The sequence below is a fragment of the Galeopterus variegatus genome, unplaced genomic scaffold, assembly GCF_000696425.1.
Source record: "Galeopterus variegatus unplaced genomic scaffold, G_variegatus-3.0.2 Scaffold62, whole genome shotgun sequence".
Lineage (NCBI taxonomy): Eukaryota > Metazoa > Chordata > Mammalia > Dermoptera > Cynocephalidae > Galeopterus > Galeopterus variegatus.
In genome coordinates this window covers 222657-249260 of record NW_007726173.1, presented here as the reverse complement: position 1 = coordinate 249260, position 26604 = coordinate 222657, and the positions used below count along the sequence as shown (strand labels likewise).

At 38.3% G+C, this 26604-nt stretch overlaps 1 protein-coding gene across 12 annotated transcripts in view; it reads right to left on the bottom strand.

The window, feature by feature from the left end:
* Positions 1–26604, bottom strand: part of MARK3 (MAP/microtubule affinity-regulating kinase 3) — a 112571-nt gene that overhangs the window by 39444 nt on the left and 46523 nt on the right. For all 12 annotated transcript variants that reach the window (XM_008576399.1, XM_008576411.1, XM_008576356.1 and 9 more), the window contains 3 exons: positions 10968–11016; positions 7659–7724; positions 3148–3218 (listed from right to left, as the gene is read on the bottom strand). In XM_008576399.1, coding sequence (XP_008574621.1) covers positions 3148–3218; positions 7659–7724; positions 10968–11016 — 186 coding nt within the window. The remainder of the gene's footprint in view (positions 1–3147; positions 3219–7658; positions 7725–10967; positions 11017–26604) is intronic.

Below are 26604 nucleotides of genomic sequence, written 5' to 3'. Positions count from 1 at the left end.
TAAAAAAATAAAAAAATAAAAAGTTCCAATGCCAAAATATGGGTTTTAGAGCATCTGTTACTTTGGATTGTCATTACTGCTATTCTATTCTGTCAGCATGAAAGCTGGGAAAGTGAATTAGCTTTGTTTTCTTAAAACGAAGTAATAGGTTTGTTAACTAAGACAGGTAAATTTCACTACTGCCTGACTCAACATTTTCCCTTTTACCATTCAGTATTTATATTAGTTTTTCCCTCTTTTTCTTCCCTCTCATATTGAGATTTCTCTTGTAAGTTATTTTCAAATAGTACTTTTGAATTAGATTTGACAATTTCCTACCCTTTTTCTTCCTTTACCTTCAAACAGCTCAAAGCTAGCCTGATGCCACGATAACCTGAAAATATGCAACTTTAATCTATTGTTTTTTGTTATTAAGCTAGAAGCAGTTATTTCTTAGGAAGGCTGAGACCTGGTTTGCCAGGTTAAAATATGAGTGTTAGCCTAATGCACTTTCAGTCATACATGAACAAATACAGGCACCAACATTACCAGCCCACCAAGGAAGAGGCAAGCAAAGAAGATGGAGCCAGGAATCTATTCTCTTTCTTTGAAAAGAACAAGAGCTCAACCAAAAAAATTAAAATGTCATAAGCAGTAACTAGGATGGGAATGGTGAAGGAAGAGGGAAGAGGAAAAACCACCTGTGGATGAGTATGGAAAGAAGGGCCTACTTATGGCAGAAAAGAGATCATACACAGTGTACTCTGCGTGTGGTATACCTTCCTCTTTGTCATAAATAGGAGAATATTTTTTTGTTTAGTCAAAGTAATGATGATGTACAAGCTCCTAGAAAGGATGGCAATTATAAATGGAGAAAAGTGGAAACACCAATGTCATGCTTGATCTTTCCAGACCTAAAGGAGCTGTCTTAGGCAAATATCACGGCAAGGAGAAAGGATTATATTAAGTCTAAGCACTGTAAATCAAGTCATTAATTATCAAAGCACACACACATAAACCATCCTTACTGGTCCAACTAATAGGTTCGTCAAATAAAGGATTGGAAATTTAGTTTCCTCGGGATTCAGTTTAGTAAATGTCCAACTTTCTATGACAGAGTAGACCCCACCTGGAGAAGGAGAGGAGCTGTGGGTTTGAGCGCTAAGCTGCCTCCTCAGAGAGTATCCAGAAATCGCCTGCTCTTGTTGACTGGCACTAGCCCTTCCCTCATGGTCAATAAACCATATCCACAAAAACATCTGGAAATGAGATTATCTGAGTGGGAAGGAATTTAAATTCCATGAGGCAAAAACTCAAGGCTTTTAGGTGGCCAATTTGTAAAAACTAAGAGTATAGTTATGGAAAGGGCCAAACAGACTTGTTTTCTAATAAAATGTTGAGTTTCCTTTCACAGACCACAGAATCAAATGAAATTAGAACTGGAAAGAACTACAGAATTCATTAAACATAATTTCCTCTTTTTATAGCTAAAAAACGGAAGATCAGAGAAGTTAAATGACAGTCACAATTAGTTTCAACTTTGATATTTAATAGATTTTAATTCAAAGTATCATTAGTATTTCTTAGGTTTTAAATTAAAGCAACAGCAAAAGTTAAGAAATTTATGAGTCTTTAACTATGAACACCAGATTAAGCAAATCAAAGGAGGAACTGTTAAGAGAAAACTTAAAAATCAGCTAAAACTGGGGCCTGCCCTGTGTCTCACTTGGGGGAGTGTGGCGCTGGTAGCGCTGAGGCTGCGGGTTCGGATCCTATATAGGGATGGCCAGTGCGCTCACTGGCTGAGTGTGGTGCGGACGACACCATGCCAAGGGTTGCAATCCCCTTACCAGTCAAAAAAAAAAAAAAAAAAAAAAAAAAGTCAGCTAAAACTGCCTTTCCAAACATGGGAAACTTTAAAAGCCTCCTGTCTATCCTGACAACCTTAGATGTGAATAAAACAAAAATTTAAAGGTTCTGAAAGAAAGGAGGCTGGACTGCCATTTCACTGTAGAACTTGTAACTGCGTGAGTACAGAGTTAATTTTTTTTTTTTGCTGGCCTGTACAGAGATCTTACCCCAGACCTTGGTGTTATCAGCACCATGCTCTAACCAACGGGGCTAACTGGCCCCAAGTTAATTTAAAAGGAATAAAGCACCTGATACTTTCCTTTACCTAAATCAGGGGTTGGCAAATTATAACCTATGAGCTAAATCTGGCCCATCCTTGTTCTTGTAAATAAAGTTTTATTGGAATATGGCCACATTTTAGTATTTTCTACAGCTGCTTCTATGCTACAACAGCAGAGTTAAATGTTGTGACAGAGACCGTATGTCCCACAAAGCCTAAAATATTCCCTATCTGGCCCTTTACAAAAAGTTTGCTGATTCGTAGTGTAAATAATAGCACAACATAATGATTAAGAATTTGAGTTTTAAAGTGAGAGGGCCTGGGTGTGAAGCTACAGCAGGTCTGCTACTTGACAGGCATGAATTTTTGGGCAAGTTATTTAACCTGCCCATGCCTCACAAGCTGTCTTATTTTTGGCAAATGGGCATAATATTCCTTAACTCTCAAGGCTGCTGCAAGATTTACATTAATGTAGGTAAAGCACTTATTCCAGTGTCTGGAAGGTAATGGTCAATCAATAAACAGTAATTATTAATAAAGACAGGAGAGTTAAATCACCTTTATGCTTAAAAGCTGTTTATTAAAATGAGTGTCTCTTTAAAGAGTGGGGAAAAGACAAAGCAAGAAGGAAAGTCACCAATTAACAGATTAAGCTATCAGGTCTTGGCTTACACAGAGAAAACTAATAACCAACTTTGGGACTGTGATACTCTTCTTGCTAAAAACTCTGAAATGGTTTTAATTAATGTAATCAGAGATGTTTTTGAAAGGCTCTAGATTTTTAAGGCTTAACTGTCAAAAGGGATGGTTAAGAGACTAACATTCCAACTACAAAGCTAGGAATAGACCTTATGGCTGCCTCTAGCACGGTGCCTTAGGCATGAAAGGCACGTAATAAATTACTTTTGAACTGAATGGTCGACCCCTGCTCCATCCAATGGGCCTTATGAGCATTTATAGAGGCAAACATGTGTTTGCTTCAGGAGTTAAGTCAGATAACTTTATTCAATTAACAAACTAGAGAGATTAATTCATACCTGTCTAAATTTAGCTCTTGCTTCTTTTTCCTTCATTCTTCCATGTGCAACCAAATAGTCAAATACTTCACCTACAATTGAGAGAAATAAAAGTAAGCAGAAGTCCTACATCTGAGCATTAGTTTTCGCATAAATTGGTGATATTTCACTTTTAGTAATGCTCTAATTTTTATTTTTAAAAATTGGTGTGAAGTGAGCCAGAAATATGTGGAAATTGAACTAAGCTTGCCTTAAGTTTAACTATGGGCTTTTAAGTTCACCAATAAGCTGGACAAAATCCTTAAAATTAAATTCTTCTATGCTTAAATTACACAACTTTTATTTTGAAGGGTATGTGTTTTCAATATGCTTTAATAAAAACTGAGCAATGAAAATTGGAAGTTAAAAGGGATTAAGTTCTTTATGTTAAAAGAGGATGTCCTCACTAGGATCATTACAACAAAGCATTTCCTGAGTATATTCATTCATTCAGCAAATATTTATTGAGTGCCTACTAACTGCCGTGCACTGTGCTAGGCTCTGGGGAAATGTAGCAGTGAACACAGTAAAGTCCCTTTCCTTGTGCAGTTTACGCTATAGTAGGGGAGACAGAATATACAGTATGTCAGAGGATAAGAAGTGCCATGGAGAAAAAGCAGGGGAAAGAAACAGGCAGAGTGTGAGTTTGTGTGCGTGTGCGTGTGCATGTACATGCATTTGCTTGCGTTTTTCTGACTACTGAGGGAGTGGACAATGTAGTGATATGGGAGTAGAATTTTACAGCAGTTAAGAGAAAACAGCGAGGAGGCTATGTAGCTGGAGCAGTGTGAGTAGGGAGGAGGGTGGCAGCCAATGAGGTCTCAAGAGTACTGTCAGCTTTGGCAAGGATTCGGGCTTCAAGTGAGACAATGAGTAGAGGAGAAGATGAAATGACTTGACCTCCTAAAAGGATCACTGGCTGCTACAGGGGAAGGAGGTTAGGATGAGGGTAAGGGACAGGGAGACCAACTGGAAGACTAGTGCAATAATCAAGCCAATCATGAGTGACTTGGAAGCATGCGAGTGGGAAGCACAGCGGTGGTGAGCAGTCGGGGTCAGCACACAGTGAAAGTGAAGCCAACACAACTCGCTGATGGACATCTAGTGGCAATCCATATGATATATTCCTTGGGGAAGAGAGGTAACACTTTGAGACTAGTGCAATAATCAAGCCAATCATGAGTGACTGGGAAGCATGCGAGTGGGAAGCACAGCGGTGGTGAGCAGTCGGGGTCAGCACACAGTGAAAGTGAAGCCAACACAACTGGCTGATGGACATCTAGTGGCAATCCATATGATATATTCCTTGGGGAAGAGAGGTAACACTTTAGGGAATGTATTATTAATACTGCCAACTGCTTATCAATTTAAAATAAAGAAACACCACCTCTGAAATCAACAGCAAATGATACTAATTTAGAGAATTGGATTATAAAATGTTTTGGGGAAAGAAACACATTTACTTCATACAAATACCTCAATCAGCTTAGTGACTATATTCAACTAAAATATTTATATTTAAAAAGTCATTCTGAATTATACATTAATATCTCTTTTATTTATTTATTTTGGCAGCTGGCCAGGTCAGGGATCCGAACCTGTGACCTTGGTGTTATAAGGCTGTGCTCTAACCAAATGAGCTAACCGGCCAGCCCCAGTATCTCTGCCTTTCAAACCCTTTACCCTAACTGTAAATAAATAAATCTTAAATAAAAGACGGGCATATTTTCATGTTATCACTTGACTGCATGATGATCTTTTAAAAGGCATTGTTTATGCTATTAATTTATACTACACAATTCATTTAACTATGATGAACTATGAAATTAAATGTCAGCTCAGTACAATGTTAGCGTTTTCTAAGCAAATGACCTTTCTATTTGTAGGAAAGGAAAGTACACAATGTCAAAACAAGTGGTTCATAAGTGAAAACAACTAAAGATGTGTGCACATCATACAGAAAACAGTTTTGACTTAAAAAAAAAAAAAAAGATTAAGCCCACTAGCTGTTGTAGAGTAAAACAGATAAAGTCCAAGTATGTCCATATAATTTAAAAAATATTTTTATAAATTCAAATGCAATATAAACCTCTTAAGAGATTTCTAGAACCATAAAATCACACTAATAATTACTAAGTTATAAACTAGGAATTCAACTCAGATCTCTCTTTTTTCCTTATTAAAAATGTATTAACACTTAGATTAAGCAACTGAACTGAAAACCTCTAAAGGCTACTTATTAGAGGGGACAAAAAAGCAGCGGCTCTCCTGCCTGGGTCAAGGGAACACGTGGTTGACTGGAAAGACACCGGATGGGGCAGCTCAGAAAATCCTTAGTTCTAGTTCAGGTCCTGTAACTAACTAGCTTTGGAATCCTTGGCAAAGAACAACCTTTATGAGCTTTAATTTCATCTGTAAAAACTAGACAGTTGCCCTGGATAATGTCTAAGATTCTTTCCAAAACTAAAATATTATGATTCTACCAAATCAAAAGGTAGCAGGACTTGGAGGGGAATGGGTAGTCAAGTCAATGAAACCTTTCACAATGGCAAACTGATCAACAATAAAACAGATGTCCTAGAGATTGACAGTGTTTTGTTCAGCTGATTAAAACAAACAGCTCACAATAACAAATCACCACCACCATTGATTAAGTGCTGTTATAAAGCTGCACAATGCACTGAGCCCTCAGACAAGGGCTGCATTAGCATGCCCACTGTGAAGCTCAGCGCAACATGTTACTTGTCAGGTCAAACGGCCAATGAGGGGTGCTAGCTGAATTCACCCCGTCTGTCCCTTCGAAAGCCCATCCTCTTTTTACTAAACCTAGATGCTTCTCAGATGTTTTTGTCTTGCCCCAATATAAGAGTAATCTCTATGACCTGGGTACCTAAAATAAATGAGAACAGAAAGCCATGATAGACAGACAATCAGAGAGGCTATAATGCTGTAAGAATGCTGGGGTCCCAGGCCTGGCAGTGTGACCACAGCGAGATTTCTGAGCCTCCACTTCCTCAAGGGTAAAAACCCATCACTCACTGCCTGGCCACATCATGGGAGTCATTGTGAAGGTCAAAGGAGATCAGGTAAGAGGATGCATCTTGTATACCATAAAGCCTACACAAACAAGAAGGTCATGAACATTACTCTTTGTTGTTTGTCCATAAGATGAGTAGAAAGTGTTAAAATTCCATCCAGATGTTTGGTCCTGCAATTAACCTTCAGCTTTTCCTACTACTCCTCACGTCTGAAAATCCCAACTAAATTCCCAAACTACACATTTAAAATACAAAATACACAACTATTAATGAATTAGGAGTGTGAAAAAGTGGTGTCAACTCATTCTTTCCCACAACAGGTTTAGAATCTTTTATTTAATGGTTAACTTACTACAAATGAGGCTGTATGATTCAACTTTCAATCTCCAGGTCTTACAACCTGGATTAAAGTGCTAACGATAAAATAAAACTACTATACTGTAGAGTTCAAGAGAATGTGTCCTGAGTAGTTTATAATTTCAAAAATGCAGTCTAATTCTTATTTATTGAGTATCTGCATGTGCCAGGCACTGTGCTAGAGGCAGGAACATGAAAAGATGAACAGGAAAGCTTCTGCCCCTCGACAATGAAATTCACATGTAGTCCAAAAACTACAAGTCCAGCCAAACCTCAACCTTAAATGAGAATCTGTACAAAAACACGGCATCTATATACCTGCTTTTCAGAAAATGTCTACATTTTTATAACCTTGTAGAGGGAAATAATTACTAGTCCTTAATCTTTATTGTAAGGAAAACCTAGTTCTATGTACTGTAACCATCATTTCTGGCCTTGGGAAAGATGGAAACTAACAACATATTAAATTCTGATAGAGAAAAGCATCTAACATGCAGTACACATTTATTTCAAACAGACTAATACATTAATACATTTAAAAATCTAAATACTTGGTATAAACAAAATGAGTAGGTGTTTATCACACACGCACGCATCCACATGCACACATACACATACACACACGGTGGAATTTTATTCAGTCCTAAAAAGGAAGGAAATTCTGACACATGTTGCAACATGAATGAGCCCTGAAGACATTCTGATGCTCTGCGAAAGTCACAAAAGGAAAAATACTGTATTATCCCATTATATGAGGTACCTAGAGTTGTCAAATTCATAAAGACAGAAGGTAGAATAATGGTTGCCAGGAGCTGGGGAAGGGGGAAACAGGCAGTTAATTTAGTTTGGGAAGATGAAAAAGTTCTGGAGATGGATGGTAGTGAGGGCTATACAACAATGTGAAAGCACTCAATGCCACCAAACTGTGTACCTAAAATGGTTAGAATGCTAAATTAGGAGTCAGGTTTTCTGACTTTAGTGTATTATGACTCTGGATGTTAAATGAAACTTGAACAATTATCCACATGGGCAGTCTAGTTGTGTATTCTTTTAAAAGGGAAGGAAGAAAAAAATCCCAATGTATATAAATGTTCTTACCTCCACTTGCATATTCCATGATTAGGTAGAGTGTTTTTTCAGTTTCAATGACTTCAAATAACTTCACTGGGGGAGGAGAGAGGATACAGAGAAAAAGAAACAAATGTCTCTATGCACAAACTGTGAACATACAAACTGTAACTATGAAAAGCAACTTTTTCCCTGTTAACGATCTTAATAGCTGGCCTTCTATAAAATGTTTTTGGGGAACTTTGTCATATGTTACAACAATAGAAAAGATTTTACGAAACAATGGAATTCCATAAAAATAACGATGATTTCTGGATGCTCGCTCCATGTAACTTCAGCATGCAGTCTAGTAGCTCACTCCCCTACTGCTACTCTATGCTCACTCCCCTACTGCTGTCACTGTCCTTCACCAGGTCTGCACTGGCTAGCTGCCTCCCAAGCAGCTCATCCTCTGCACCTCATGAAGCATGGTCTCATTTTTCTCAACCTGCAGGAACCACTCAGATCCACTGTACTCCTAAAAGTGCAAGTCCATTCACTTGTCATTGTGGCTTTAAGGATATAATTTCACCTGAGACCTTTGTTGCTTGGGAAACATCACAATTCTCAAAGGACAAGGGTTCCTTTGTTATTACTCTGAAGCCAGAGATGGAAAGAAGTAGAAGGGACTGTACTGCAATTAATTGAAAAGAACTTTTTTTAAGGAATGATTTTAAGTGGGTCAGTGTGATATTACTGTAGCAGACTGTTATTACTATTTCTATTACTGCTATTTCATAAAACATCAATTAGAAATATATAAGTATTTAAATAAGCTGAAGTAAATCTCTGAAGCTATCAAGGCACCATTTTGCCTTTAGAATATCTACTTTATTTTGTTAATACTTACTTAAAATTAAATTTATCCAAAAATGGGAGGTGATGTGGGGAGATGCAATTTTCTGATGGTTTAATAGAGTATTAGGGCAAAGCACCTAACAGAGTAGTCAGTAAGTGTATGATAAACTGATAAGTAAAACTACCATACCATTCCTTAGACTCTGATATGTTGAAATTGTCAAGAAAAACCATTTAAGAAAGTTAAGGCATATGTGCTGGTAAACAATCAACATACAAATAAAACTCTTCTAATATTCTAATGCAAATATTGGCTCTTTTGGGAAAACTATTTTAATGCAATAGGAATTTTCAAAAATTTTAATCTATTATCAAAGATATGTCATTTAGTAAGTACAGCACTCAAATCCGGGTACAATTTAAGTAATTAAAAGACAAAATAAATATGTTTAAGTTAGCTAGCTCTAGGCAGCAGTGATTTTTTTTTTTTGGTGAAAAGTTGGAATTTGAAATCCAGAGTTGGCTGGCTAACCCCAAAGGGTTGAAATGAAAAGCGAAGAAAGAAGGTTTTCTTCCCACTATTACATTTCTTATGATTTTTCTTTTTAAAATGTCCATTTTTTTCACATTTTGATTTACATCCCTGATATCAGGATGATAGCTTGGTAGCATTTTTCTTTCTTAGTAAAGAAAGAAGGTTTTTTTCCCACTATTACATTTCTTATGATTTTTCTTTTTAAAATGTCCATTTTTTCCACATTTTGATTTACATCCCTGATATCAGGATGATAGCTTGGTAGCATTTTTCTTTCTTAGTAGTACGTAAAACAGTGCCTTTTAAATGATGGTGGCTTAGGTTTGATGAAACAGGGTATAAGCCTTTTGTTAAAGTGTACAATCAAAATAAGCAGCTCTGTGTGAAAGCTTTTAGCCCTCCTGTGCTTCCACATCATTCTATTCTTGTGCCTAAAGAATTCTTGACAGGTTATCCTTTTAAAATTTATTTATCTACATTTTGTTAGGTTTTTCCCCCCATCTTTTAAAATCTTGATAGGTTATCCTTAACCCTAAACACAACTTCTCTCATTTTCTACACTGATGTTGATAGTAAACTGATACACTTAGCAGTCTTCTGAGTGATTTCACTCTTGAAATAATATTTTTATTTATTTATTTATTTTTTATTTATTTTTTTGTCTTTCTTGTGACCGGTAAGGGGATCGCAACCCTTGGCTTGGTGTTGTCCGCACCGCGCTCAGCCAGTGAGCGCACCGGCCATCCCTATATAGGATCCGAACCCGCGGCGGGAGCGCTGCTGCGCTCCCAGTGCCGCACTCTCCCAAGTGCGCCATGGGCTCGGCCCAGAAGTAATATTTTTAGATTGTAGGAAATATCATTGTATTAAAAAAAGCAGTTACATTATTTAAAAAGAACCCTATTATGATATATGTGGGATCAAAAGCTTTCATTGGGATGTATATACAGCAGGGTCAGTATTAAGTAATTTGGATATTTTCATCTTATTCCTACGATTACTATGAGGCTAGGCCCAAGTACCTTCCTCATCTTTTTTTTTTCTTTTATTTCGTAAATTGTACAATGTGATTCCTTCCTCATCTTTAAACCTATCTTCCAGCATGTAGCACAGAGGTGTGTACATGGAAGACACTGGAAACGAATCCTTGCTTTATAAAACAATTACTATCAAAATTCCATTAGACAGCAAGTATCCCATCTTTTAAATATGATTCAGTGTACAAGTATTTTCTTAGGAACACAGTCACAGCAAAAAGTATTATACTTTTGAAAATATTAATTCTGACTTCCTATAATTCCCTTCTGTCTACTAATGAAATACATTATATTTTCTAACATATAGATGGCCCTCCATATCCATGGGTTCTGCATCTGTGGATTCAACCAACCTCAGACTGAAAATATTCAGGGGAAAAAAACAGGTGACTGCATCTGTACTGAACATACACAGACTTTCTTCTTGTCATTACTTGCTAAACAATATAGTACAACTATTTACATAGCATTTACATTGTATTGGTTATTATAAATAAGCTAGAGATGATTTAAAGTATATGGGAGGATATGTGTAGATTATATGCAAATACTACACCATTTTAGTTAAGGGACTTGAGCATCTGTGGATTTTGGCACCTGTGAAGAGTCCTGGCACCAATTGCCCACAGATACAGAGGGACAACTATATTAAAAAATTAGAAAATAATAATTAATCTGACTATAGTTGTTTCTACTGCATTAAAACTTTAAATTCAAACGTTTAATACCTAAGCGTTCAACCTGTCTCAGTAATTTCTAAAAGCTAATACAAACGGTCAACAATTTGTATGTAAATTTTATTAAAAGTGTACCTGGGCTGTGGGGAGAGAATGAGTCTCCTTCTACCACTTCTGGATTACATGTTTAGCTTTATGACATACTTTCAAGAATGCATTTAGACCCAAAAGTATTTAAGAAAGCAGAAAGTACCTATGTTCGGATGATTTAAAATCTTCATTATTCTTACTTCTCTGAAGAGCTAAAAACAAAACAAAACAAAAGACACAACCCCCCCAACACAAGTTATTAAGCATTATATTCCATTGTTGCAGTACAAATTTACAATTTCTCTTACGTAACTGATTCGTTGCTAATGTTCATTATTCCATATCTGAGATTAATATAAAAATCTAGAATAACTCTGAAGTAGCTTTATAACCTATTACCAAATATTATTCCCAAATGCTTCCACTTATGAAAAGCAGCAGAGGTCCCAATGAGGGAACAGTACCACACTATTAATTTTATTTTGCTATCTTGAAAACATAAGATCAGACTTAGGCAAGGATAGTTTTTGATTAAACTTAGATTCAGCATCTACCCAAGGGTTCCAATTTTGCGAATCAAAACTTGTATGGTCCCAAATGAACTATATCATGAGCACATTAGATTGATAATTCCAAATAATTCTATGAGAGGATTTCGAACAAATCAGCTCGGGAAATGCTCAAAGGATAGTTTTTGATTAAACTTAGATTCAGCATCTACCCAAGGGTTCCAATTTTGCGAATCAAAACTTGTATGGTCCCAAATGAACTATATCATGAGCACATTAGATTGATAATTCCAAATAATTCTATGAGAGGATTTCGAACAAATCAGCTCGGGAAATGCTCATTGGAGAAGATAGGTTAATTTAGCATAGAGGTTGTGGTAGACCATTATATTAATGACCCTGATGAGTTACGCCTCACATGTTCCCACTTCTGTGGAATGCCCCTTTCATACCGACATCAGACTTACTGTGTGACTTGCTTTGGCCAATGGGACATTGGTAAATTCAAAGCAAGCAGAGGTCGGATAAAGTGCTTGGGTATCAGTTCTTGCTCTTTAGGAACAATGTGAAGAAACTACTCTAGGCTCTTTGAAGATGAAAGGTACTATACAGAAAGACACCTACTGTCCTGAGTCCAGCCCCTGCCAACCTGCCAGCTGAATGCAGCCAAACAAGTGAATCCAAATGAGACCCTGAGAAAAACCACCCAGCCAAGACCAGCAGAGCTAACTCAGCCATCTCACAGTATAAGAGGAATATTAAATTGTTGAATAAACACATGCTGTGAATTCCGAGACAGATCATATCATTACGGCCTGAGTTAAGATGACCCAGAAAAAAACCACAGAATTTTAGAGGCCACCTTCAACCCTCTTGTGAACAAGAGAAAACCACGAAAAGAAAGAAAAGGTCTTCCAAGGTCCTGCTATCTTTCTGTGGGGAATCTGGCCAGAACCCTGTCTCCCAACACCCAAGATACTACAACATATGGGAGGCAAGGGCTGGGAAGATCCTTGGAAGAGTAGTAGCAGCTGGCTGTGTGGAAATGAAATAGATGAGGAATCACAGGACTCTCACTGCACCTGCCCTTGTCCACTGTGTATAATCTGGAACTGAACCAGCAGCTAAGGGGAAATGAACATGGACAGGATTTGACATATGATCTGAGCTCAGAACTCAAGCATGGAATGAGATAAATATCTCTTCCAATCTAAAATACTGGCTGATTTTAAAAGGCAGGAGCATTTTCATCTCTAATATAAATACCTCCTGTTGCCACTATGGTCATTCCCACATTTTGTGTTCTAAGATGGGAAGACAGCCCCCTATATCCCTAACAACCATTCAGTTTGAGTTCATTTTTAGCCTACCTCTGTCAAGCTAACACAGAAATCCTGTTTTCCAATCCATTATAGTTGAACTGGTAGCTATTAATTTGAATCTCACGATTACTTCCAAAACTGCTAAATTAGAAGCCCCCAGGTTGGATACCATACCAACACAGCTTAGGACTCTGCACTTAGAATGGAACCCTAACCACGGCCATGGCAGCCCTGTACCATCTCACCTCTGCTTACCCCTCCAGTATCAGCTTCAGTTATTCTGACTCTTTTCAGTTACTACAACATATTAAGTTCAAGTCTCTTTGCCTTTTCATCCTTCAAGCCTCAGGCAGATTCTCTGAAAACTTACCTAAGTAGGCCTCCTAACTCTGAGTTGTCTGACTCCAGAGTGCATGCCCATATCAGGATTCCATGCTGCCACCTTAACAATTTACAACTAAAATAACAGACACATTGTAAGCTGTTGATATAGAAAAGTCCAGAGCATCAGGTGGGAACTGGCACAGAACTTTTTAAAAAGTTTGACATTTAGGGGCCGGCCCGGTGGCGCACTGGATAGTGCGCTGCTTGGGAAGCGCGGCGGCGCTCCCGCCCGAGGGTTCGAGTTCAGGGCAGTTCAGTAAACACTGTGTGTGTGGATGGAGTACGGGTGCCTGCAAGGTGGTGCCACTTTGGCTGGTTTTTATTGCCTTGGGTGCCCGCCCTGCGCAGCCATGTTTTTCCAGACCTGTAGCTTCCAAGGACTGTGTGGTTGGTTGGGTTCAGGGCAGTTCAGTAAACACTGTGTGTGTGGATGGAGTACGGGTGCCTGCAAGGTGGTGCTACTTTGGCTGGTTTTTATTGCCTTGGGCGCCCGCCCTGCGCAGCCATGTTTTTCCAGACCTGTAGCTTCCAAGGACTGTGTGGTTGGTTGCCTTGCTTACAGACCTGCGTGGAGGGGTCTGGTGACCCAGCCTGGCGTGTGAAGGGTTTGTGACCCAGTCTGTGAATGGGCTTGAGGGGTCTGGGAGCTCCAGACCCAGCCCTAGCTCAACCATTGGCCCAGTCGGTACATGATTACCCGCAGGGAAAAGAGCCACAACAACTAGCGTGGTTGCCTAGCTTTACAAGTGGCGTCACGAACTGGATTAAGAGCTAGACAACCGGTGCTGTGAGGATTCCAGGCCTTAGCCATAGCTTAGCAGTAGTGCGACATCAGCCTTAGCCTCGCAGTAGCCCTTGTCATAGCCAAACACAAAGCAATATGGAAATAAAATGAGTACATAAAAGAGAGTATGAGGGGTGGGTGTTTATAGACATACAGCTAATCTAAATCATCATGATGAAAGTGTTTCAGCTCCCTTCTCCAGATACACAAATACTGGACAGAAAAACAGGCCAGAACATTGAGAGCCTGTGGTTTTCATGGTAGCCGAGTGACAACTTAGGTGTTAGAAATAATGACAGGGAATATAATGACGACTAGCTTCTTCTTTGAAAAGAAATAGCTGTATTGTAAATCTAAGATTAATGAATAATTACTAGCAGCCTTGGATGAAAGGAAGGAGACAGAGTCAAGAAATATTAAGGAGATAAGGGAGGGGGAGGCAGAGTCAAAGGTGACACCAATGTTTCTGGCTTAAGCAACTGTGTGGCTACAGATGCCACTCCAGAAGGGGGGACACAAAGGGCTGAAGCCACGAATGTAAAGGAAGGCAGAGTCTGATTTTGGACAAGGTGAATTTGAGGGGCAGTTAAGTGAGGACACAGTATTTAGTATTTAGGTTTGAAGCTCAAGAAAGAAATCTAGACTAGAATCCATTCTTCAGGATTATCAGCATGACATCCTCGGAGGAAATGATACTGTCTGTGTAGAAGAAAGACAGAACCACCAAGGTACAAACATTTCAGATAGAAAAGAGTTGGGGTCCACAAAGGAGACTCAGAAAAGGCAGGCAGAGAGACAGAATGAAATCCACACCCCTAAGCCTAAGACTAAGGCATACCATAGACTACCACGTGGGCTGGAGATCTCTATCTACAAAGAGCCTCTTAGGTGCCGAGCAGTGTTGAGCAGGCACAGCTCTGGAGGGCTTCACGAAGGAAAGAGGGAAGAATGACATGTCTTCTTTTCCTTATCACTGTACAGAAAACCCCGTCCCTTTGTTTCACTTACCACACTTACCACAGCACATCTGCGGAATGGAAGAACACATCAAAGGCCCTCTCAGACAAAACTGAGAGAGGCAAATGCTCACACAATTGTTCATGTAGAAGGAATTTTCAAGAAAATGCATTGTGTAAAAAAGGAAAAATATATAAATTTGCTTCTCAATAGATAGAATACCTCTGGAAAGGCCCACAGAAACTGATGCCACTGGCTGCCACAGGGGCAGGGAACATGGTGGCTGGATGATAAGGCTGGATGAATACCATGAACTTTCAATCACATGACTGTATTACCTATTCCCCCTCCCCAAACTAATATGAATTTTAAGAAAAAAGGTTGAGAATGAACAAAAAAAGTGTTTTGGCTAAAAACGGAATTCCTGAAAAAGAAAAGGTTGTTGAAAATTACTGTATTTCGATCACACTGCTGACAAGAAGAGAGTTTACTGTTTCTTCTCTTCACATGGGGTGGAGGGGTCAAAGCTGCCAGTGGGAGAAACACAAGTCTTTCAGAGAATTCTTTCAAGTCAAGCAAACACAAGAGGCAGCACAGTAAGGTGAAATTTAAGAAGGCAGGTAAAGCTCTTTTGCTTCCTCTCGCCATGTGATCTGCTTGTACCCGCTGGCCGCCTGCCATCTTTCACCATGAGTAGAAGCAGCCTAAGGCCCGCACCAGATGCAGCTGTCCCAGAATCGTAAGCCAAATATACCTCTGTTCTTTATATATTAACAACAACAGCAAAAAAAGGCAGGTAAGAGATTCTAAGCACTCTCTTGGTTGGAACCATCCTGATACTGAAATAAAGAATGGAATTAGAAAGGTAACAAATGATAGGGAATAGCATTGTTAAAGACCATTTGTCTAACCCTAACCCAAGAAGAGTCATCTACAGATGTGGGGTGATATGATATGCATGGACATATTGCAATTTATTTAACCTTTACTGAGATCATGTAGGTTATTGCTATATTTTATGTTATTAAAAACATTACAGTAAACATCCTTGTATATACATCTTTGTATACTTATGCAAATATATTGGCAGGGTAAATTCGCAGCATATAAATGAGGGGTCAAAGGGCATTTTTGCATTTAAAACTTTGTTAGTGCCATATTATTCTTTAAAAATATATTAATTTATATCATTGTCAACAACATGAGACTTCCTGTTTCTCCACACTCTTGCCAACACTATTATCAATATTTTACCTTTGTAGATCTGATTGGTGAAAAACGATCTTTCAGAACATTGAATATTTTTATTCAAATAGTGGCCACCTGTCCTATTAATTGCCTAAGTGTGTCCTTTGATTATTTTCTAGCAGGTTATATACTTCCTTTGCTTACTGACTGACAAGGTCTTTTGTAAGGAAATAAGACCTTTGCCACAGCAGGCAATGTTGGTTACTTATCCAGATTGACCCCTTTTGCTTTCTTCACTAACTTTCCAAGAACAATGTTTTTAACTTCTTCAGCACTTTCATTTGTTGTTTACCTACATATTTTTTTTTCCTTTTTGTCTTTTTTCGTGACTGGTAACGGGATCGCAACCCTCGGTGTCGTACTAACTTTCCAAGAACAATGTTTTTAACTTCTTCAGCACTTTCATTTGTTGTTTACCTACATATTTTTTTTTTCCTTTTTGTCTTTTTTCGTGACTGGTAACGGGATCGCAACCCTCAGTGTCGCGCCCGTACTGCGACCGGCAACGGGATCGCAACCCTCAGTGTCGCGCCTGCACCGCGCTCAACCAGTGAGCCGACTGGTCTCTATACGGGATCTGAACCCTCGGTGGGAGCGCCGCTGCGCTTCCAAGCGCCGCACTCTACCAAGTGCGCCACCAGGCCGGCCCTACCTACATATTTTTAATACCCCAGAATATACTGCTTCCTTGACTTTCCAGTTTAGACATCACCTTGTGGCTTCCTACTTTGGATTTAGCTTTCCTAAATCTTTCCAAACACGTTTCCCCTCTCCTGCCTTCATCACAAATGTTGTTTTTAATTTTTATTTACAAAAGGAGTAAATATATGTATCTTTAAAACTGAAATAGTGTAATGTAATATATAGCTCCCCACCCTAAATCCCTGTTCTTAAGAACACAACTCTCAACCCCTTTAGTAATTTCTTTTGGTATTTGCCACCTTCTACAAAGAGTACAAATAAGTTTGTACTCTTATTCGTTGATTTTTAGTCCCCGTTTCTCAAATTATCTACTGACTTCTTAGTATGAGCAGTGAAGAATTAGCTCTCTTATATCCTGTCTCCCAACTCATATCCCTTCCCTCTTTCCCCCTCTCACTTAGCATAACGTGTGGCTAAATTATTCAGTGTTTACACTATTTAAATATTATTTATAGCACACTAGGAATGTATTTTTTTTTAAAAAGTTTTGGTTTCCTTGGAGCTAATAGTTGCCTCCATTATTCTGTTTGCTTATGTTTTCTATGTATCTATCACTTTACTAATTCATCTTTAAACTTTGTGACAGAAGTGTAATCTCTTCTCAAATACTTTCAAATATTCAAGTAATCTTTCATATTCTGGAGGCCGCCATCCTGTTCTCCAGGCCCACTCTATTGGATCTGCTGTTCTGAATCCCATGCTTTTCTCTTTCATAGTGAAACATATCCCACCACTAGTTTCTTTTCTTTTTTTTTTTTTTTTTTAAAGGATGACTGGTAAGGGGATCTTAACCCTTGACTTGGGGTTGTCAGCACCATGCTCAGCCAGTGAGCAAACCGGCCATCCCCCTATGGGATCCGAACCTGGGGCCCTGGTGTTATCAGCACCGCACTCTCCCGAGTGAGCCATGGGCTGGCCCCACCACTAGTTTCTGAGGCAGAGTATATAAAATGGTTAATTTTAAGACATTGCATGCCCCAGAATATTTTGATTTTAGCTTCACATTTGACTGATAGTTTGGCTGGGTAAAGAATTCTACATTAGAAAAATCTCCTCTCAGAATTCTTAAGGCCTTAAGCCATTCTCTTCTCACTTACAGTGTTGTGGGACAGTATGAGGCCGTTCTGTTACAATTCTTTTCTTGTGAGCTATTATTTCCTCTTCCTTCTCTTTAACCCTGATGTATTTAAACTGTAACATACTGTGGCACATTAACATTCATTCTGGATACATGGTGGGTCTTTTTGCCATTTACTTCTTTGAGCACTCCTTGAGTTTCTTAATCTGGAAATTCAGATCCTACAGTTGTGGGAAATCACCTTCAGTTAGTCCTTGATAACTTCCCCTCCTGTCCTCAGTTCTTTTTACAACAACTCTGTATCATAAACTGGACCTCCTAGATAGAGACTCCAGTTTTAATATTCTAACTTTCATAATTTTTATCTCTGAATGTTTATACTACTTTCTGAGGGCTTTCCTTGCCTTTAGTTTCCAATGCTTTTACTGACTTTCTTTCTGATACCATAATTCGCTCTCACCCTCAGTGGTCTTTTTTTCAATGCATCATGTTCTTCTTTATGAATATAGGGTTTTTGTGATATTCTGTCTTCCCTTTTTAAAATTTTTGAAAACACCAATTACAGTTTTTGTGTTTGTTTTTTTTTTTTGAAGTAGTCTTTTTTCCTTTTCCGGTTTTAGTATCTTCTCGGCTATCCTCAAATATCTGGAGATTCTTGGCTGTCCTTCCATATTTAAAAGTGAGGCACAACAAAAAGCTGAACCGAATGTTTGTATGTGAGGGCTGGACCACAAGATGACTGGGCAGAGGTTAGGTAATTTCCCTGGAAGACAGCCGAATGTCTTGTATCTATAGATACTTTCATTTAAGTCATTTTTCCCAGAGATGAACACTCCAATTTTCTTTCCATACAATATAAGAGGGACTATCAAAGTTCTGAAGGGTGAGCAAAGGAAGGGCGGGGGGAGAGTGTCTCATCATTCAGTGGGCTCCTGTTTTCAGGTAGGGATTCCTAAGCCTTGATGCTCTGATTCAACCTCCTCAGAAAATGAACTGCCCAATTTCTACTAGGGCAGAGGAGGGACCAGTGCCTGACAGGGCAAGCTGAGAGGTGATCTGGGGGCCTTATGGGACTTTTTACCGATTTCTAGCCAATCCTCTTGTTTTCAGTTCTACCAGTACCTCCACCCATAAAACGATGCAGCAGATCTTGTGCCTCAGCTTTCTGGATCCTGTGGTGTGACTCAGCATGATGCTTTTTGCTGCCAGCCCACCCACTCCCACCCTTACCTCCTTCTCTAGGGATGTGGTTTCAGTGCTCAGGTTTGCTAAGTCAGCCTTTTCACCCTTCAGTTTCCCGTCTGGCAAAGCTAGGTTTAATTCTCTGTCTGCTAGTCTTCTCTCCTGTTATTTGACACTCCCTTTTCAATTCCTTTGCCATCACTTAGTGAATCTTGGGGGGAGAAAGATAAATGTATCAGTATTTAACTGGAAGTCTTATATACTGATATATTTAATTCCCAATTTTAGAACAGATATAATAAAGATTGAACTATAGTTTTCTTCCCTGTTTCCAATATATTTTGATAGCAATGCTACTGAATTTGTAAAAAGAATTTGGAAGTTTTCATTCTTTCTTTGGTTCTGGAGCAGCTGGACAGAAGTAGAATTATCTATTTTTTGTAGATCTGAAAAAACTCAATTATGAAATTCCAGGTTTGGCAATCTGAGGTGTGTATCAAGCCTCCTTTCTTCCACTTTCTCATTTTTTTCTGTTAGGCTTATTAATCACATTAACAAGACCACTGCTTACAGTTATGCAAGTTATGTATTGCCCAACTCTGAGGAAATGATTTACCTTGTGGTTATCATAGACTGAAATCAGTATTACAATAATTTCCTGACACACAGCTGTAATGTATCCTGAGAAAGGACTTTTTAGAAAAAATATGCATGAAGCTGTAATATGGGCTAACAGAGGGGCTGTACATTAAAACCTATATCTTTCTGTTCCTACTTTCTGTGTCACACATGGTCTGAGAGAGGTAAGTTATAATGTCCCCTTTGTCACTCCTGTGTTTCTATTAATCCAGCTCAAATTTTTACCTGTTATGTATTTCGGGATTCTACTTATCATTTGGTGTTCTATCAGTGAAAAGAAAAATTTTAAATATGGTAAAAATATGTAAATATTTGCCTTTAAAATGGTAATTGTTAAGTGAAACAGAATAACTGTCTTTTTTTTTTTTTTTTTTTGTCTTTTGTCTTTTTTCCGTGTCCGGCAATGGATCGCAACCCTCAGTGTTGCCCCCGTACCGGACCGGGGACCGGCAACGGGATCGCAAGCCTCGGTGTTGCTCCCGCGCCTCGCTCAGCCAGTGAGCGGGAGCCGGTCTGTATGTGGGATCCGAACCCTCGGACGGGAGCGCCGCCGCGCTTCCCAAGCGGCGCACTATCCAGTGCGCCACCGGGCCGGCCCCAGAATAACTGTCTTTGAAGAAGAAAAGCGTGCACACAAATGCCTATGTGAGGGAGAGCACGCAGGTGCAGAGACGGCACTGCAGCTCAGCGAGGAAGGAAGAGGTGAGGCAACAAGCAATCACGTGCATGAGGAGACACAAAACCGGATCCATACCTCACAACACACATGGCTTCCAGATGGTTTAAATATTATAAAAATTTGAAGACAACAGAGAATATCTTTATGACCCCAGATAAGGAAGAATTTCTTAAAGAAGACATAAAAAGTACAAACTGTATTAAAAAAAAAAAAGATAGATGAATTCAGCTGCATTAAAATTAGGAACTTCTGCTGTACATCAAGACAACTTCAAGAGAACGAAAAGATATACCATCAAGTGGAAGAGGTTAGATAGATGAATTCAGCTGCATTAAAATTAGGAACCTCTGCTGTACATCAAGACAACTTCAAGAGAACGAAAAGATATACCATCAAGTGGAAGAGGTTATCTGCCACATACAATGGTATTTAGAATATATAATTATCTCCTAAAATGATTCAGGAAAAAAATCTACTAGAAACTGAACAAAAGATTCCAGAAGGCACTTCACAGAAGAAACAAAAGCCAATACAAATATGAAAAGATGCACTACTTCAGTAATCAGGTTAATGTTAAATTAAAACCACGAGATACCATTTTTATATCCACCAGATTGGTGGCAAGAATTAAAAAATCAGAGAAAATTTTGATAAGGATGATTACTTGTTTTTTCTCTTATATGCTACTGGTGGGAATATAAATTAACACAACTGCTTTGGAAACAATTTGGCCTCCTCTTATGAATGAGGATGGAAAGACCCTGTGAACCAAGAATGTCACTGCTGAGTATGTATCCTTAGCAAACCTCTCGCGCAAGTGCACCAGGACACATACAGGCAATTCACAGCAGTCATGCTTATATATAAATAGCTGCGAGCAATCCAAATGCCCCGGAACCAGAGAATGGGTAAATATGTTGTGGTATATGAATATAATGGGATACTATATAACTTGAAAATGGACATAGTAGTAGAAGTGAATTACAGTAAAATATATCAACATGGAACACAATTTGGGCAAAAGAAAGCAAAAACAAATAGAATACATTATAGTATAGTTCTGTTTACATAACACTTAAAACTACACTATATTGATGAGGGATCCATATGTAGTAAAATTATAAAGATAAGCAAGAAAATAAGACAAAATCCTTGTTAATGGTTACCTGGTAAGTAGGAAATGACCGAGGGGAATCAGGTTGGGGAGGGGCACATTATGGGACTGATTTAAAGGTATTGTTGATGATCTATTTCTTGAACCAGATGGTGTATGGGTGTTTACTTCACATACGTATTTATACTTTATATGTGGAGCATTCTTTTGCATGTAGTCAGTATTTCATTAAAATTAACATCTGATTTTTAAAAAATTGCTTAGATTTAGGTGATGCAATGAACCAGGTTTTTTTGCTGTTTTTTGTTTTCTTTAATTTGAGTTGTAGCAATGTGGTTTTTTATGATCAAATATTTCAAAGACAACTAAGAAATTCTCCCAACCCCCAAAACTCATGATTCTGGTGTTCAAGATTCCTATGACCAGGGCAATATCAGGAAAAATTAATTTAGTGTTAACATAAATTTAGTATTTAGAAAAGAAAGTTGTGCATCTACCACATGCAAGGTGAATTTCAGTAGGTTCCTTTGCTCCCCTTCCCATAAGGAAGATGCTATGACTGGTTCCTTCCAAGCAAACATGTGTAAAGAAAGCTATTTGAAATCACAGGTTTAGGTTCCAATGCTAGTTCAGTCACTTACTCAGTGGATGACTGAACAAGCTACAAAATTTTAGAGAGCTTCAATCTACTCATCTATAAAATACAGATTAAAAAAGAGTCAATTCACAGGACTAAAGTGAAAAATCACATACAATGATGTAGGTAAAGTATGCGTGGTTATTAGAATTTTACCTCTGGTAGAATACAACCTGGTCCCAACCCAGCTCTACTATTCACACTCCCTGACTGAGTATAGGTGACTTGANCGCCGCCGCGCTTCCCAAGCGGCGCACTATCCAGTGCGCCACCGGGCCGGCCCCAGAATAACTGTCTTTGAAGAAGAAAAGCGTGCACACAAATGCCTATGTGAGGGAGAGCACGCAGGTGCAGAGACGGCACTGCAGCTCAGCGAGGAAGGAAGAGGTGAGGCAACAAGCAATCACGTGCATGAGGAGACACAAAACCGGATCCATACCTCACAACACACATGGCTTCCAGATGGTTTAAATATTATAAAAATTTGAAGACAACAGAGAATATCTTTATGACCCCAGATAAGGAAGAATTTCTTAAAGAAGACATAAAAAGTACAAACTGTATTAAAAAAAAAAAGATAGATGAATTCAGCTGCATTAAAATTAGGAACTTCTGCTGTACATCAAGACAACTTCAAGAGAACGAAAAGATATACCATCAAGTGGAAGAGGTTATCTGCCACATACAATGGTATTTAGAATATATAATTATCTCCTAAAATGATTCAGGAAAAAAATCTACTAGAAACTGAACAAAAGATTCCAGAAGGCACTTCACAGAAGAAACAAAAGCCAATACAAATATGAAAAGATGCACTACTTCAGTAATCAGGTTAATGTTAAATTAAAACCACGAGATACCATTTTTATATCCACCAGATTGGTGGCAAGAATTAAAAAATCAGAGAAAATTTTGATAAGGATGATTACTTGTTTTTTCTCTTATATGCTACTGGTGGGAATATAAATTAACACAACTGCTTTGGAAACAATTTGGCCTCCTCTTATGAATGAGGATGGAAAGACCCTGTGAACCAAGAATGTCACTGCTGAGTATGTATCCTTAGCAAACCTCTCGCGCAAGTGCACCAGGACACATACAGGCAATTCACAGCAGTCATGCTTATATATAAATAGCTGCGAGCAATCCAAATGCCCCGGAACCAGAGAATGGGTAAATATGTTGTGGTATATGAATATAATGGGATACTATATAACTTGAAAATGGACATAGTAGTAGAAGTGAATTACAGTAAAATATATCAACATGGAACACAATTTGGGCAAAAGAAAGCAAAAACAAATAGAATACATTATAGTATAGTTCTGTTTACATAACACTTAAAACTACACTATATTGATGAGGGATCCATATGTAGTAAAATTATAAAGATAAGCAAGAAAATAAGACAAAATCCTTGTTAATGGTTACCTGGTAAGTAGGAAATGACCGAGGGGAATCAGGTTGGGGAGGGGCACATTATGGGACTGATTTAAAGGTATTGTTGATGATCTATTTCTTGAACCAGATGGTGTATGGGTGTTTACTTCACATACGTATTTATACTTTATATGTGGAGCATTCTTTTGCATGTAGTCAGTATTTCATTAAAATTAACATCTGATTTTTAAAAAATTGCTTAGATTTAGGTGATGCAATGAACCAGGTTTTTTTGCTGTTTTTTGTTTTCTTTAATTTGAGTTGTAGCAATGTGGTTTTTTATGATCAAATATTTCAAAGACAACTAAGAAATTCTCCCAACCCCCAAAACTCATGATTCTGGTGTTCAAGATTCCTATGACCAGGGCAATATCAGGAAAAATTAATTTAGTGTTAACATAAATTTAGTATTTAGAAAAGAAAGTTGTGCATCTACCACATGCAAGGTGAATTTCAGTAGGTTCCTTTGCTCCCCTTCCCATAAGGAAGATGCTATGACTGGTTCCTTCCAAGCAAACATGTGTAAAGAAAGCTATTTGAAATCACAGGTTTAGGTTCCAATGCTAGTTCAGTCACTTACTCAGTGGATGACTGAACAAGCTACAAAATTTTAGAGAGCTTCAATCTACTCATCTATAAAATACAGATTAAAAAAGAGTCAATTCACAGGACTAAAGTGAAAAATCACATGCAATGATGTAGGTAAAGTATGCGTGGTTATTAGAATTTTACCTCTGGAGCCACACAACCTGGTCCCAACCCAGCTCTACTATTCACACTCCCTGACTGAGTATAGGTGACTTGACCTCCCTGGCCGTGTTACCCCTCCCTATACTTAAAGGAGGCATGACATGTAGACTACATAGAATATCACCTGGCACACAATGAGCACTAGATATGTGACTGTGATTCTGGCTGACGTTGATATTATGATTCTCTCTCAAAGGACTAACTAGTGCCCAATTTTTTATTTTCTGCAGATAAGTTCATGTTATGTTCTAAGTTTAACTCAAAATATTTGGTTCTTGATATTATGATTCTCTCTCAAAGGACTAACTAGTGCCCAGTTTTTTATTTTCTGCAGATAAGTTCATGTTATGTTCTAAGTTTAACTCAAAATATTTGGTTCTTTGGTGACTTTTCTAAAATAACATAATGAATCATTGGTACAATTAAAAATGCATTCTAATATTCTCGATTCACAATCTATTCTAAATATCAAGCTGAATTATTTCTTCCAAAATAAAAATAAGATTGGCAATAAACTAAAAAGTTCCTTACAAAGCAGCAGCAACACTATGAAGCTATATTTTCTTCTATGTCTGCTACCTCTTTTGAAATCTAAAATTAAAGAAATATACATACACTTTATTCTCAAAATTTTAAATACACACAATCAAGAAGTGTCTGTCTTAGATTTCCTTTGCCACCCTCTGCATTAATTTGTCAGATCTATTGCCTTGATCTGAATGCAGACACTGGATTGTAAACAACAGACAGGACTTAGTAACCACTTTTGTTAATGGCCTGAATTGTTGGCCTGCTAAAAGTCAACATAAGAAAAGGAAAGAGGTAGGTAGTAAGAAAGGAAAACAAAGAAAAATATGAACAGAGTTGTTCAAGAAAAAAAGATTTCCAAAATGACTTGTGCTTATTCACGATGGGGAAAGGAGTCCAGGAACTGGGTGCTGAGGCATTCCCAGGAAAGGAGTTCCAGAGAGGGAGAAAGCAGTCAGCAGTGGCCGTCGAAGCAGTGCTTAACACTTATCATGTGGGAAAGGGTTCATCCTTAAGGCAGATTACCTTTGAAAGGGGAGGGAAATGAAGAACTTTGTGGGGAACCGAAGGAAGTCTATGAGCTGTTCTCACCTGGGCTGTGCACTGGGTTCACCCCTGTCACCAAGCAAGGAGCTCTAGGAAAGAAAGTGCTGTGAAGAAAACGTGTTTTTTCTTTTAAAACTCCATAAACGGTTCTAATGCACAGCAAGGGGTGGAAACTACTGGTTTAAGGAGGCCAAAGCAACGGTGCCCTAAATAACCAAGTGGTGACAACAGTGAAAGTAATTACACTACAGACCACATGAAAAGCATGAACCGGTTCTCTCTGCCTTCAAATTATACAGTTCCCTGATTAGTCCTACAATTAAGACTCCCTGGGGTGCCAAAAAAGGCCACTACTTGCTACAGAGTTCTAAGCACTAACAAGGCTCCAAAACAAACACCAGCTTTAAAGAGAAAACAGACTGAGGTGGATATAAGTAGGATCTCTCCACAAAGATCCTGATGAAAGGAATCTATAGTCAATAATGCTTCAATAAATATCTGGGAACCTACTGTGCATTTTGCATATACCTGCATTTTATGGTCATTTTTTCCTTCAGTAAATTTGATTAAAATTTTAATAACACAGGGATTTCCATTTCTTACTAAAAGTCTAATTTAAGAATGGCGATTGAACCATACTCAAAAATTGCTTTACTATTGGCTCAGCAGCATCAACTTGGAAGGATGAGTTCTCCATCAAAGGGTCTTGTCCCTGACATGTTGAACATTTTAATTGGGTGAAGACATCCATATCCAATTTAGCAGCAAACTAGAAGTGGCAGCTAATACAAAAGACTCATTCAAAAATGCCCTAATAGACTGGAATTATGGCAGAAAATCAATTAAGTGAATTTTAGCAGGAATCAAACAAATTCAGGTAAGAAAAAAAAAATGAATTTAATGGGATAAATAGGCCTAGGAGAGCAACTCCAGTGGGTAGCCAAAGAGGCTGAGAATATTTACTCTGGAAAAGAGAAAATCAAGAAGACCCAAAATAGCAACTTCTAAGGGCTGGCTATGTTTGAAGTAGAAGATTTAACCTCTAGAGGCTCCATATGGCAAAACAGAGAACAGTGCTATAGTTTCTAGAAGACAGATGCTAGTTCAAAGTAAGGGGGGAAAACTACCTAATAACAAAGCTGTTGAACACTGAACAAGATGCTGTGGGAAGCAGTGTGCCTCTACCCCACGCATGCTCAACACTGGCTAACTAACCAGCTATCATAAGTATATTTATTTTAAAATCAATTATTTCACTACATGTTACAAACTTCTAGTTTTAAGTGACCAGTCCCAGTTTA